Source organism: Homarus americanus, unplaced genomic scaffold (assembly GCF_018991925.1).
Source record: "Homarus americanus isolate GMGI-L3 unplaced genomic scaffold, GMGI_Hamer_2.0 scaffold1024, whole genome shotgun sequence".
Classification (NCBI taxonomy): Eukaryota; Metazoa; Arthropoda; class Malacostraca; order Decapoda; family Nephropidae; genus Homarus; species Homarus americanus.
The window spans coordinates 10,719,059-10,733,953 of record NW_024715228.1 but is presented as its reverse complement, the minus strand read 5'-3'; the positions used below and the strand labels follow the sequence as shown (position 1 = coordinate 10,733,953).

Below are 14,895 nucleotides of genomic sequence, written 5' to 3'. Positions count from 1 at the left end.
AAGTGCTGTGTGTATGTTGATTTAGTCTATGAGCGTATGATATTTAAAGTGCTGTGTGTATGTTGATTTAGTCTATGAACGTATGATATTTAAAGTGCTGTGTGTATGTTGATTTAGTCTATGAGCGTATGATATTTAAAGTGCTGTGTGTATGTATATTTAGTCTATGAACGTATGATATTTAAAGTGCTGTGTGTATGTTGATTTAGTCTATGAACGTATGATATTTAAAGTGCTGTGTGTATGTTGATTTAGTCTATGAGCGTATGATATTTAAAGTGCTGTGTGTATGTTGATTTAGTCTATGAGCGTATGATATTTAAAGTGCTGTGTGTATGTTGATTAGTGTATGAACGTATGATATTTGGTGGTGAGGGTGATGATGGCAGTGGTGGTGATAATGATGGTGTTGGTAATGGGTGGTAGTGGTGATGACAGGGGTGGTAGTGGTGATGACAGGGGTGGTAGTGGTGGATGACAGGGGATGGTGGTGGTGGTGATGACAGGGGTGGTGGTGGTGGTGATGACAGGGGTGGTGGTGGTGGTGGATGACAGGGGTGGTGGTGGTGGGATGGTGGTGGTGGTGATGACAGGTGGTGGTGGATGGTGGTGGTGGTGATGACAGGGATGGTGGTGACAATGAAGGAAGGAAGAAGAGGAGGGGAAGGAAGAAGAGGAGGGGAAGAAGAGGAAGGAAGAAGAAGAAGAGGAAGGAAGAGTAGGGAGGAAGGAGGAGTAGGGAGGAAAGAGGAGGAAGGAAGAAGAGGAGGAGGAAGGAAGAAGAGGAGGAGGAGGAGGAGGAGGAAGGAAGAAGAGGGAGGAGGAAGAAGAGGAGGAGGAAGGACGAAAGAGGAGGAGGAAGAAGAGGAGGAGGAAGGAAGAAGAGGAGGAGGAAGGAAGAAGAGGAGGAAGGAAGAAGAGGAGGAGGAAGGAAGAAGAGGAGGGGAAGGAAGAAGAGGAGGGGGAAGGAAGAAGAGGAGGAAGGAAGAGAAGGAGGAGGGAAGGAAGAAGAGAAGGAGGAAGGAAGAAGAGGAGGAGGAAGGAAGAAGAGGAGGGGAAGGAAGAAGAGGAGGGGAAGGAAGAAGAGGAGGGGAAGGAAGAAGAGGAGGGGGAAGGAAGAAGAGGAGGGGGAAGGAAGAAGAGGAGGGGGAAGGAAGAAGAGGTGGAGGAACGAAGAAGAGGAGGGGGAAGGAAGAAGAGGAGGGGGAGGAAGGAAGAGGAGGGGGAGGAAGGAAGAGGTGAAGGAGGAAGGAAGGAAGAACGACCCCCCACATTACCTGGAGACAAAATCAATGAACTCTGGTTGCCACTGGTCAGGTTCTCGGAATGATGGTGGGGGTTTGGTCGGGATCATGAAGATGGCGCGCATGGGGTGGATGTCTCCGTAGGGGGGCTTACCCTCCGCCATCTCCAATGCTGTTATACCTGCAGGACGGAGAACTTGCAACATCAAGGTCGTGGAATGCATCTGCGCTCCCTATTAATACGGTCTGTCCTCGCAAATTTGTGTCTCAAAAGTCCATTTTTCCGCACATCCTCACATCTTCATAAGCATCCCCCAATTGTCATGTTTATCGCTTCTTTATGTTTATTTGAGAAAAAAATAATTGCAATACATTATGTTATTCTAATGTAGGTTAGAAATAGAGAAAAAATACAGTACAGTGGTCCCTCGGTTAACGAAAAGTTCGATTAATAAAATTTTGGTTAACAAATTAGCTCCCATTAAAATTTTCAGTTCGATTAATGAAAAAACTTTGATAAACGAAATCCTTACGACAAACACGCCTTGTTGTGCGCATCAGCTGATCGGCCAGTCCGCCAATACAGTAATCGGTACTATGTTTACATTCGTTTCCAGTGGAGTAAATATCAAGAAGGTTGTCTTCTTGAATATTTTTGCATTTATTATATTAAGATTATTAGTCATTTTAAAATTTAGTTAACATATTGATAATTGTATGTGTATTATGTATGTTGTATGTATACCATGTATGTACCCTACTTATATACATTACTTCTCTCGTCAGTAGCGTGTGGCAATGCCCCCGTTTCATGTCACCACACGCTTAGATAATATGCCTGGCGACATCTGGAAGCTGCTAATGCACCACTTACCACATGTCGCCTGAGAGGTCAGAGAGAGGTCAGTTGACCCATATAGGAGTGTAGGGACTACCTGTGCTTGTAAGCGCACCCTTGTATATTTCCGTTGAATAGAACCTACAGAACTCTACAGGTGTTTATGTTCGCTCCTGTAGTTAGAACCAAGTACCCCGAACACCTCCAATAATATATGCAATACAGGGAACTAGTTTTTTGTGTGCCCATCAGCCGCCTGACTCACCCACCAAAGCGTCTCTGTTTAACTTTGTTTACGGTGGAGGAAACATGGTGTTTGTCGCTCTCTTGAATACAGAGTACTTTTATGTTTTTACATTAAAATTCTTGGTCATTCTGAAATTTAGTTAACATATTGATAATATATAGTGCAGTGCAGTGTTGATTTAAATAAAATAATCTTTAATTACAGCGAGTGAACTTAAAATTATATTGGTGAAATTACTTCATGAAGCATGGGTGAGAAAGATGATTCCCCTCAGTGTTCCTCTCCAAAAAGGAAAGAGGATTTTCATGTAAGAGAATCTGTCAGTACAGAGGTTCCTGACATTATTATGGAAGGTGACTCGCCTTCCAAGAAGCATTAAAATGTTTCTCTTCTCCCGTCTCCTCCTCCACCCCCCATTTCTAATTCCCATCATCATCATCAACCAGCAACATTCTACATACACACCTCAAAGTAAGTGTACTGTACTGCATTTTGGTTATACTTTGTATGTACTTATCTGTGAGTTGGAACCAATTACCCAATATCCCATTGAAATAATAGATTCGGTTAACGAACGACTCTGTGGAACGAATAGTGTTCATCAACCGAGGGACAACTGTATATATATAAAACTATAACATAAGAAAAATATAGATCATTGGTGTGTATGTATGGGAAGAGAACATATGTATTGAGACGGAGCTGTAACTGCATCGTCGACTCGCCAGCCCAGCGACCAGGCACGCTCCCTTCCCCAATGTGACATCACAACAGAGCACAGCGTGGCTGCAGCCCACAGTATGGATGGGTTGAGTGTGGAAGGAGCTGAGGTATATTCTGTACATAAAATATTTACTACTATACCTTATGACATACTATGTATCAATTTTATTGTTTATTATAGCAATTTTGATCATTTGTGATGTATGCAATTTGAAATTTGTTCAAATTAGGCCAACCTTGTACAGTACTCACTAGATCATTTAACTCAAAACCACAATAGTGTGGAATAAAGTGTTAAAGAGCAGTCCAATAAATATGGCAGTAGTTTAAGTTTGAAACAATAAAGATTTATGTTGTACATTTGTATTCAGTTTTTAGCAAATGATCAGCAAATTTTCAAGTTTTTCATGTTTATTCCACACATCTGTGACTTTCAGAAATATGGCCACGGTGGGATGCCAATAAGCACAAATATGAGAGGTTAGCCTGTACTGTATATCACTAAATAGATTATAGTCTTCCTCCTAATATATCACTAAATATATTATAGTATTCCTCCTAATACAGTATAGCACTAAATATATTATAGTCTTCCTGCTACCAACAGTAATATCTCTGTTAGCTAGAATCCATCAAACCCAGAACTCTCCAATAACCAAAATTGAAATTTTCTCGGAAAATCATTCCCAAAACTTGGATTTTCTGGAAAATTCCAGCTTTTGGAACAAATTTCCGAGGGGCACATTTTCCAGAAAATTATCAAAAGATTTTCCCGATACCTAGAAAATTCCGGGGATGGGAAATATTTTTCCAGTTTCGAGAGATGACATAATGGGCAATTTCTGGAACTTCCGAGAACATTTTTCCGTTACCCGGAAAATTCTGGGGACGAGGGATTTTTTTTCCGGCTTCGAGAGAGTCGTCTCATTACCCGGAAATCTCTCATTCCCAGAAATGCCCTGCACCAAAAGTTCTGGCTAACGGAGATATCTCTCTATAACTACAGTAAATAGATAACAGAGTCTTCCTCCTAAATATAACACAGGTTAACAGAACCATCTTACACACAGCAAACAGAAGTAACGAATGAACCTGTCAATTTAGCCACTTGTTATAAAATATCATGAATCACTAATCCAAGAGAAAGGTAGAGAGCCATTCAGTATATTATGTACCATATACCGTGTAAGCTGTGGTCAAGCAAGAACAAGTGGATATCTGAAATTATCCGTGCCAGGTTTACCCATCGATTCTAAACTCATCCAATAAATAAATCCCCCCACCCCTTACTTCACAACACTGGGAGAGGATTTAAGTTAATACAAAAAGGGGATTTACAGTAATCCTGTCTATATAATCTCAAGGGAAGATTTAATAATACTAACAGATATATAGTTAAGGTCAACACAAAAAACGAGAAGTTTTAAACTCATCTTTATAAATACTAGGATTAAATATACTAGTTTGTCTTCAATGAAAATATCCTGAAAAAAAAAGGCTAATTCTGGTACATGATAATTATTCTTAATCTCTCCCTCAATTGCACTTCACACTTACCAAATGTCTCACTGTATGCACATACTTTCCCCTACCTTCTCATTAAGTCACTCACCTAAGCTCCATATATCAGCTACACAGTCGTAACCTATTTCCTGAATCACTTCTGGGGCCATCCAAAAAGGAGTTCCTATCACAGTGTTTCTTTTGGCCATTGTGTCCTGTAAAGGTGCAAAATATTAAACAAATAACTCATCTTAAATACAAACAATTCAGAGGCTACCCTGAACACACTTTTAAAGCATAAACATATAGGACAATTTTTCCCTACTCTTCAATGACCATGCACACCCAGTTTAGCAACACACCCATGGGGCAGTCATTCCATATCTGCCGTTACCAGTCAGAAAGCGAGTTAACAAAGGTAGAGTACAGTCGGCAACATCCTCGAGTGTAACTGACATAGCACAAGTGAATGGTCTTGGCCAACACCTCACTGCAACATTCCATAGCTTTGCCAACACCAACATGATTTATTAGACAGTTGAATATAACTCATTCGGACAGGTGGGAGTCTGGTAGCCAAGGTTAACACAAGAGGAGTTGGAGGGTTTTACCCGATACCTGTTTACGAGTTCACAGTCTTCCTCCTAAGACTTTAACCTCTTGTGTATGGGTCCTCCTCCGAGCTGAATACTGTATAATCGTTTAAATAAAATATCAAAGTAGCATCCCCATAGAGAAGAGGTTAAGGTCAAAACACATGTCGATGTAAAATTCCCAACGTCCACTTCTTCAGTCACAGAAAATTTTGCCAAAGATAAAAAATAATTCCCAATAAAAATATAATTATTAAAGAAGTAAGTTTGAAACACTGATGCATTACATTTCTGGTGTGATAAAAGAATAATGTTAGTAAAGTAAATTTTTCTTTTCTACATTCTAAAAATAAAACTGCTATACAATCCCTTACATGGAGAGTGTAGAAACACCAAGGACAAATCATAAAACAAAGTCCATTAATACAACACAGCTAATATACAACTCCAGTTTATATCAAGTTACTGTACTGTATATATGGTGTGGGAGGTGAGGGCAAGTGACCATCACTCGCTCTTAGGGATAACTTACGAGGGTTAAAATATCAACTTAATAATGTACTGTATATGTCTTGTGATAACACCAAGTAACCTCATCATAGTGTCACTTCAGTCCACAGTTTCTCTTTATGTAATTTGTAACTAAAGAATATTTCATTAATATTAGAGAAGTGAATTTTCCAATAATTATCGACCACAAGGAAAGAAAAAATAATCAGCTCAAATATATACAAATACTGTACAATATAAGCACAAAAAAGTTAAATAAATTAAAAATGTATAAAGTCAAACAATATAAAAAAAAATTAGTAAACAAATGACAACTACAGCATATATTTACCGACAGTTGACCCGCCACTCCAAAGTCGGCTAATTTGGCATGACCTTGAGTGTTGAGTAAGATATTTCCGGCTTTAATATCCCGGTGAATTTTCCGTCTAAGGTGGAGGTACTCTAGACCACGCAAGGTGTCGTATATTACAGTCGCTATTTCCTCTTCAGTGAGTGTCTTCTTCCGTAGCCTCATGATGTCAGATACTGAACCAGCACCACAGTACTCCATTACGATCTGGAAATAATAGGATACTTATCAATACCATGGTTGTAATGTAAATGCGGTCCAGATGATTAAACCCCTATTGCTAACCTAACAAAACCTAACCTAACCTAATACAGTACAACCAAACAAGACCAACACAACCGAACTTAACACAACCTAACCTAACCTAACCTAATCTACCTTAACCTCTAGCTTCCTTGAGAGCCGATCCATGGCAGTTGTTGTCGAGGGATCAATCTCTCGCTCTTTCTCTACCAATAATGGTGTCCCACAGGGTTCTGTTCTTTCACCCACTCTCTTCCTTCTTTTTATCAATGATTTAATTCACACTACAACTAATTCTCTCCATCCTTACGTTGATGATTCTACTCTTCACTCTTCCTCACATTTTCCCCTTCCTCCTAAATCTCAAACTAGATCTGTTTCTAGAGCTGATATCATTACATCTATCAATGCGGATCTGTGCAGCATCTCTGAATGGGGAGGTACAAACTTGGTTAAATTAAATAGTAATAAAACTCAGTATTTACCAATTACACTTTCTAAATTAGATGATCTCCCACCAATTACATTTCAGGACGCTATCATTCTGCCAAATTCCGAAATAAATATGCTAGGCCTCACCATTTCCTCCAATATGTCCTGGAAATCACACATCCTTAATATAGCTAAAGCTGCCTCCCGAAAGTTGGGAATGCTGTACAGATGCCGTAGCCACTTCACTCCTGAGCAGTTGCTCCAAGTATATAAGGGATTCATTCGTCCTAACTTGGTGTACTGCTCTCATATCTGGGGTGGCTCCTCTTCTGTCCAACTGTTAGATAGGGTGGAATCAAAGGCATTTCGTCTTATTAACTCTCCAGCTTTAGTTGACAATCTTTCTTCCCTTTCTCTTCACCACAATGTTGTTTCACTCTCTCTCTTTTACAGGTACTTTAACGGGCAATGTTCGGTGGATTTGGCATCCTGTGTACCGCCGGCAAGGCCGTGGGTTCGTAACACACGTCTTGCCCGCGGTGCCCACCGTTTCTCTGTGGATGTCGGTCACACTAGAATAACCCGTTATAGTGTATCCTTCCTTCCTCACACAGCCAAACTGTGGAATGCTCTGCCTTCTTCTGTGTTTCCACACTTATACAATCTGTCTCACTTAAAAAAGCTGGTTTTCCGGCATCTTCGTGGTGTAGATTAACACAATACTGTATAACCTTTTTCTTCGCTATTTTTAATTTCTTATTTTTTGCCCCCAGGCCCTATTGTGGGTCATTCGACCTGTGCCCAAGCCGGCTAATTCCCGTATAAAAACCCACACAATGTAGATTTAAATTACAAACAAGTCCCAACAGCCAACACCCACTAATCAGGCCCACCTACAGCTAACACCCACCAATCAGGGACATCTACAGCCAACACCCACCAATCAGGACCACCTACAGCCAACACCCACCAATCAGGGACACCTACAGCTAACACCCACCAATCAGGGCCACCTACAGCTAACACCCACCAATCAGGCCCACCTACAGCTAACACCCACCAAACATGGCCACCTACAGCTAACACCCACCAATCAGGGACATCTACAGCCAACACCCACCAATCAGGACCACCTACAGCCAACACCCACCAATCAGGGACACCTACAGCTAACACCCACCAATCAGGGCCACCTACAGCTAACACCCACCAATCAGGCCCACCTACAGCTAACACCCACCAAACATGGCCACCTACAGCTAACACCCACCAATCAGGGCTAACACCCACCAATCAGGGACATCTACAGCCAACACCCACCAATCAGGACCACCTACAGCCAACACCCACCAATCAGGGACACCTACAGCTAACACCCACCAATCAGGGCCACCTACAGCTAACACCCACCAATCAGGCCCACCTACAGCTAACACCCACCAAACATGGCCACCTACAGCTAACACCCACCAATCAGGCCCACCTACAGCTAACACCCACCAATCAGGGACACCCAGCTAACACCCACCAATCAGGGCCACCTACAGCTAACACCCACCAATCAGGGCCACCTACAGCTAACACCCACCAATCAGGGACACCCACAGCTAACACCCACCAATCAGGGACACCCACAGCTAACACCCACCAATCAGGCCACCTAAGGCCAACACCCACCAATCAGGGACACCTACAGCTAACACCCACCAATCAGGGACACCTACAGCCACACCACCAATCAGGACACCTACAGCTAACACCCACCCAATCAGGCCCACCTACAGCTAACACCCACCAATCAGGCCACCTACAGCTAACACCCACTCACCCCAGCTCACCTACAGCTAACACCCACCAATCAGGACCCATAGTTAACACCCCACCAATCAGGCCCACCTGCGCCAACAACACCCACCAATCAGCGCCTCCACCTACAGCCAACACCCACCAATCAGGGACACCTACAGTAACACCCACCAATCATGGCCACTCATAAGCCAACACCCACCAATCAGGACACCTACAGCCAACACCCACCAAACAGGACACCTATTAGTTAACACCCACCAATCAGGACACCTACAGCTAACACCCACCAAACAGGACACCACAGCTAACACCCACCAATCAGGATTACCTACAGCTAACACCCACCAACAGGGACACTCATAGCACACCACCAATCAGGGCCACCTACAGCTAACACCCACCAATCAGGCCCACCTACAGCTAACACCCACCAAAAATGGCCACCTACAGCCAACACCCACCAATCAGGGACATCTACAGCCAACACCCACCAATCAGGGACACCTACAGCTAACACCCACCAATCAGGGACATCTACAGCCAACATCCACCAATCAGGACCAAGGTTATAGAAACTTACCCATAAGTCAGAATCCTTGAAGTAGGAGCCGTAGTATTTGACAACATGATGGGAGTCACACTGCTGCATGATGGAAATTTCCTTAATTATCTCCTGAAGGTCAGTGTCAATAGGCACCTGCTTGATGGCCAGCACCTGCCCTGACTCTTTGTGGAGTGCCTTGTATACGCTGCCATAGGACCTGCAACCAAAACAAGGGTATATTAGAATATAACCAAAACAAGGGTATATCAGATTATGAAACATTATATATAGTATACTAATACCTATATACTGTACAGCGACCATCTAAGTTACAGTATATATGATTATGAAACATTGTAATAACAGTGTAAAATAATAATAATAATAAACGGTTTATTGAAAAAGTTTGCAGCTCGAAGGCTGAAAATATACATTGGACATAAATGACTTATTACATACATTGGTGGTTTAACAAAAGCCTTCATTAGAGAAAGGTGAAGGAACATATACAGTGAACATACAGATTAATGTTTACACACGTAGATCATGTAAGCTGAGGTGTTGAACAGCAGTGTAGTAACTCCCTCACAAATGGTGTTATGAGGGGCATCGTGTGGAGTACTAGTTCCCTCACAGGTGGTGTTATGAGGGGCTTGACGTGGTGTAGTAATTCTCTCACAGATGGTGTTATGAGGGGCCTGATGTGGTGTAGTAATTCCTTCACAGATGGTGTATGAGGGGCCTGATGTGGTGTAGTAATTCCTTCACAGATGGTGTTATGAGGGGCCTGATGTGGTGTAGGAATTCCCTCACAGATGGTGTTATGAGGGGCCTGATGTGGTGTAGTAGTTCCCTCACAGATGGTATGGTGTTGCTAAGGGGCCTGATGTGGTGTACTAGTTCCCTCACAGGTGGTGTGAGAGACCTGATGTGGTGTGTAGTCCCTAAGATGGTGTTATGAGGGGCCCTGATGTGGTGTACTAGTTCCTCACAGGTGGTGTTATGGGGGGCCCTGATGTGGTGTATTCCCTCACAGATGGTGTTATGGGGACCTGATGTGGTGTAGTTCCCTCACAGGTGGTGTTATGAGGGGCCTGATGTGGTGTGTCCCTCACAGATGGTGTTATATGAGGGGGCCTGATGTGGTGTAGTAGTTCCCTCACGGAGGAAGTGGTGTATGGGGGCCTGATGTGGAGTGTAGTAGTTCCCTCACAGATGGTGTTATGAGGGGCTGGCCCTGATGTGGTGTGTGGATTCCCTCACAGGTGGTGTTATGAAGGGCTTCACGTGGTGTAGTAATTCCCTCACAGATGGTGTATGAGGGGCCTGATGTGGTGTAGTAGTTCCCTCACAGATGGTGTATGAGGGGCCTGATGTGGTGTAGTAGTTCCCTCACAGATGGTGTTACGAGGAGCCTGATGATGTAGTAGTTCCCTCACAGATGGTGTATGAGAGGTCTGATGATGTAGTAGTTCCCTCATAGATGGTGTATGAGGGGCCTGATGATGTAGTAGTTCCCTCACAGATGGTGTATGAGAGGCCTGATGATGTAGTAGTTCCCTCACAGATGGTGTATGAGGGGCCTGATGATGTAGTAGTTCCCTCACAGATGGTGTATGAGGGCCTGATGTGGCGTAGTAGTTCCCTCACAGATGGTGTTATGAGGGGCCTGATGGTGTAGTAGTTCCCTCACAGATGGTGTATGAGGGGCCTGATGTGGTGTAGTACCTCACAGATGGTGTTATGAGGGGCCTGATGTGGTGTACTAGTTCCCCACAGATGGGTGTATGAGGGCCTGATGTGGTGTAGTACCTCACAGATGGTGTTATAAGGCATCACATGGAGCAGTAATTCCTTCACGGATGGTGTTATGAGGGGCATCATGTGGTGTAGTAATTCCCTTCGCAGGTGTTATGAGGAACTTCACATGATGCTGTAGCAACTTATTCACTATGCGGTGTCGTGTATAATGGGGACCACTGGTCCGTTGTCACAGGAATTCACTCACTCAAGTGGGTGAGGTGTGGTCCCAGGCCTCTTATCATGGAGTCTCAGGGAATTATCACTGGGTACCTGGGACCTCACTGTGTGAAGGTTAGCTTGGCTCAGACTCAATTGCCAAGTTGTTTTCACTGACTTAAGCACTGTTCACCACTATTCAACACTGGTTCCATTCCCTTCCCCAAATGAAATAGTAACTTCTGGCAGAACTTGTTGATATTCCGGTGGGGAGGAGGGTTCAGGAGGGAGTTATGGGCCAACATAACAGTTGACGCTGCTGCTGAGCAGCCAGGTGCATCTGACCCGGCCGGTGGTCAAGGATGAAGTGTGTGTGTGTGTGCTAATGCCCATACAATTGTGGCAGTCATGATTAAATTGCAGAGAAAATCATCTCAAAACACTGAGGACACAAGAGATTAATCTAACATATCTTTAATTGTCCAATAAAACAACAACAAAAAGAGAGAGAGAGAGAGAGAGAGAGAGAGAGAGAGAGAGATGACAATGTACAGTATATAAGAAAATAAGAAGTCTGCAATAGGGCGGTTGGCATGTGCATGGCAGCTATCTAGCCTCCTTTTAAAATTTTCCAGCATTCTAGCACTTACTACAAAGTTGCTGAGCTTGTTCCACTCGTCCACCACCCTATTTGTGAACCAGTTCCTTCCTATTCCCTCCTAAACCTAAACTTATCCAACTTAAACCGCGTCCTCAGTTGTGTTCTGTGCCTCCACTAGGGGAAAGGTCAGGGGCAGGTTAGCTCGAGGGATAATTATCAGGTATGGCCAGCGTTGTGGTCTGGGGTCTGCCAGTTTGTTGGCTAGAATGGGCCATCAGAAGAATTGGAAGGGCCAAGGAAGGAAAGGGGCCACGTTGGGGCGATTAAAGAGATAGAGGATTGAAGGGAGCAGGGACAGGGAAAGCCAGTGTCCTGACGAAAATCAAGCTGGCGTGGAAGGTTGTAAGGAGAGGAAGACCAAACTGGTGATGAAGAAACACACCAGGATACGTCAACGACGACATCAGCGGCTAAGTGTGCCAACTCGTTCAGTCGCCAGTACAGACGAATTGAACGTTAGTACAGTCAGGGGACAGGGCTGACAAGGAAGGTATAAACACTTTAATTGTTGGTGACTCACAGGTAAGGTACTTTGGACAGGGGCTTTTTGTGGTAAACCACCAAATGGATGAGGGTGTGTTTGCAGGGGCTGGGAGGTGGGGATATAGTTGACGGGATGGACAATATCTTGTCTGGTAATGGGAACAAACCCGCTATACCCTTTTCGATTGCAGAGGCAATGATATTAGTGCGATTAATAGGAGTGAGGAAGCTTCTTGATAAGTTTCAGACGAGCTATAGATCGTATTAGAGGACTAAGGAGGGATCCCTAATATCATATGCGTAGGTATTATGCCTAAGAAGGAGAGGTTGGCAGTGAATAGTTTATCCCAGGCAGTTCGTGTAAGCGATGATGCGAATGTACCGAGTCAATGTCATTAAATTCAAGACAACTGGGACCTTCTCGCGGCAGAGGACCTTTATGTTGGGGATGGGAGTGCCTGTCTAGGGATGGAGTAGCAACCCTGGCTGCAGGGCTCTGGGGGCAATTCAAAGATATGAAGTCTTTAAGCTGCTAGGGGAACATATGAGCACAGGGGTGGAGGAGACTGCGGTAGGGCGAGGGTAAACAAAGTGAAGATTGCAGGGAAATAGTCTTGGGGGTAGGTGACAAAACTAGAATTGGAGGCGGGTTTAAACTAAGCCTTGATGGGGACTCAGGAACAGGCTAACTAAATGCTTCTTGTGAACAGTAGAAGTATGAAAACAAAATGGTGTGATATTAGGGCCTTGGTAGCAGAAAAATCGATATAATAGCATTCATTGAAGCGTCAACCCTGAGCTGCGTGAGTTAGAATAACACCAAATTGCTTGCGGGTTACAAGTTTCCATACCGACAGGAAGACCAGGAAAAAAGGCGAGGAGTAGCAATCTATGGTAGGGATAAATACAAGGTGAAATAAATAAGAAATAAAAACTGAGCGAGGCCAAAACAATATGGATAGGAGCAATGGAGCGGTAAGGGAGGAATTAATCACCCACAGAGGAGTAATATAGGCCTGCAATCTTGATAGTCAATGGCTGACTTATCTGCAGGATGAAATGCTTGGGGCTTCCATACACAACAAGTCTGTATAGTAGGCGACTTTAACCTTGGCCAAATAGATTGGACTGACCTTTACAGGTAACTTTCAGAATCAGAGGATTTTCTCGAGGCGATCAGGACTATTTTCTAGAATCAACATATAACTTGAACCCACCTGAATTAATAAGATACTTCGATTTAGTTTTTGTCAAACAGAAAACTCATTAGCAATTAATGGGGTAGGGAGCGAACTTGCAAACAGCGATCACAAAGAAATTAGATTCAGTTAGATTTTCAGGGCAGGCGTGGAAAATTCCACTAAATTTTCCAGATTTCAGAAGGGCAAAACTTTGACAGTTTGAGGCAGCTGAGGAGAGAGAGGGGTGCCGGCGGCGTGAACCACAGATGACACCCGACCAATGAGAGATCTGAGATTGCGGTTCCACGACGTTTAAGTAGGTTACTTAATGCACAAGGCAGAACACTTTTCCATACAAAACTCAGATCGACTAATGACCTAAATGGATAAATAATTATTTAAAAGAGACATCATTTGGCCAAAGGGAAGGCTATGTCGGGTAAGGATAAATCGTAGGCGAAATTTACCTCCGGGTTAATTATAATTTGTGTGTAGTATAGGGTTAAAACCGAGATAAGGAAGCCAAGAGAATATGGTAAGGATAGCAAGGAGGAGAACAAACCCCAAGGGTTCTGCAAATGTATCAAACTAAAACAAGGCTAAGCTGATAGCGACAGAATGAGCAATAATTTGAATAAATATTTTTTCAACAGTTTTCACCACGAAAATTTTGGCAGAGTACCGAGGCACTTTGACTCAATTCAGAGACTGTGAAGAAACAAATTAGCGAGGAATGGTAGTGACTAGTAGCGATGTTAGTCAGCAAATAGACAAGCTTTAAGCCTAATAGGATCACTGGTCCATTCAAGAGATATTTGCCCAGAGTATTAAGGAATGTAAGGAAAGGCTTAGTACCGTTAAGGATTGTTCCCAACATGTCCTTAAAAGCAGGTGTAGTACCAGAATCCTGGAGGATGCCCGAATGCTAATACCGATTTTTTCAGAAAGGATGAATGCTATCCTCAACTACACGCTTAATCAGTCTAACATCAATGATAGGCAAATTACTGGAAGCTTAATCATTCAAACTCTGTTCGAAATCACCTGGAGAAGCACCACGTTGATCAATGATTCCCAGCATGGCTTCATAAGCGGAAGTTCATGTCTTAATCTGTCTTATTCTTTTTCATCGGTTTTGAATGTCGATTGGGCCGAGGGGCACAATTATGATGTGGTATATCTGGCTTTGGCAAAACCTTGCCTGACAGATCCCAGAACTAATTGAAGGTAGAAGCACATGTCAAAGGTAATATCCTTAAATGGATTGGTGTGGTTAGAGGACAGGAAACAGCCGAGTGAGCACATTAATGGCACTAAGTCCCATTGGAACCTAACCTCACAAATTATAGGTTCCCAAGGCTCAGTACTTGGATATTATTATCTAATATATACATAAACGACATAGATATAGACAGCAACATAAACTAGGTACGTGACACTAAAATAGGTACGTGTTATTAAGTGATGAGGACTCCACAAAACACAGGAAGATTTCATTTTCAGAATGGTCGAAAAATGGCAGATGAAATTCGTGGACACCATGTAGTACTCAGTATAGGAATAGCCAAACAGG

General features: G+C 43.3%; 1 protein-coding gene across 1 annotated transcript; it reads right to left on the bottom strand.

Annotated features, from left to right (window-relative positions):
• Nucleotides 1–1,273: 1,273 nt before the first annotated feature.
• LOC121857055 (serine/threonine-protein kinase 4-like) lies at nt 1,274–14,627 on the bottom strand. The gene is made up of 5 exons (XM_042352918.1): nt 14,524–14,627; nt 9,075–9,255; nt 5,990–6,217; nt 4,665–4,770; nt 1,274–1,425 (listed from the first exon to the last, which is right to left on the bottom strand). The coding sequence occupies exons 1-5, from the start codon at nt 14,625–14,627 to the stop codon at nt 1,274–1,276; spliced, it is 771 nt and encodes a 256-aa protein (XP_042208852.1).
• Nucleotides 14,628–14,895: the final 268 nt, after the last annotated feature.

What these genes read in the sequence shown, in the direction of transcription:
- LOC121857055 (XM_042352918.1), bottom strand. Translation starts at nt 14,627, where the DNA reads ATGTGCTCACTCGGCTGTTTCCTGTCCTCTAACCACACCAATCCATTT. An exon ending in TTAGTTCTGGGATCTGTCAG is followed by an intron (nt 9,256 to 14,523) that starts GCAAGGTTTTGC and finishes TTTTGGTTGCAG; the next exon opens with GTCCTATGGCAGCGTATACA. An exon ending in AGCTGATATATGGAGCTTAG is followed by an intron (nt 1,426 to 4,664) that starts GTGAGTGACTTA and finishes TCCGTCCTGCAG; the next exon opens with GTATAACAGCATTGGAGATG.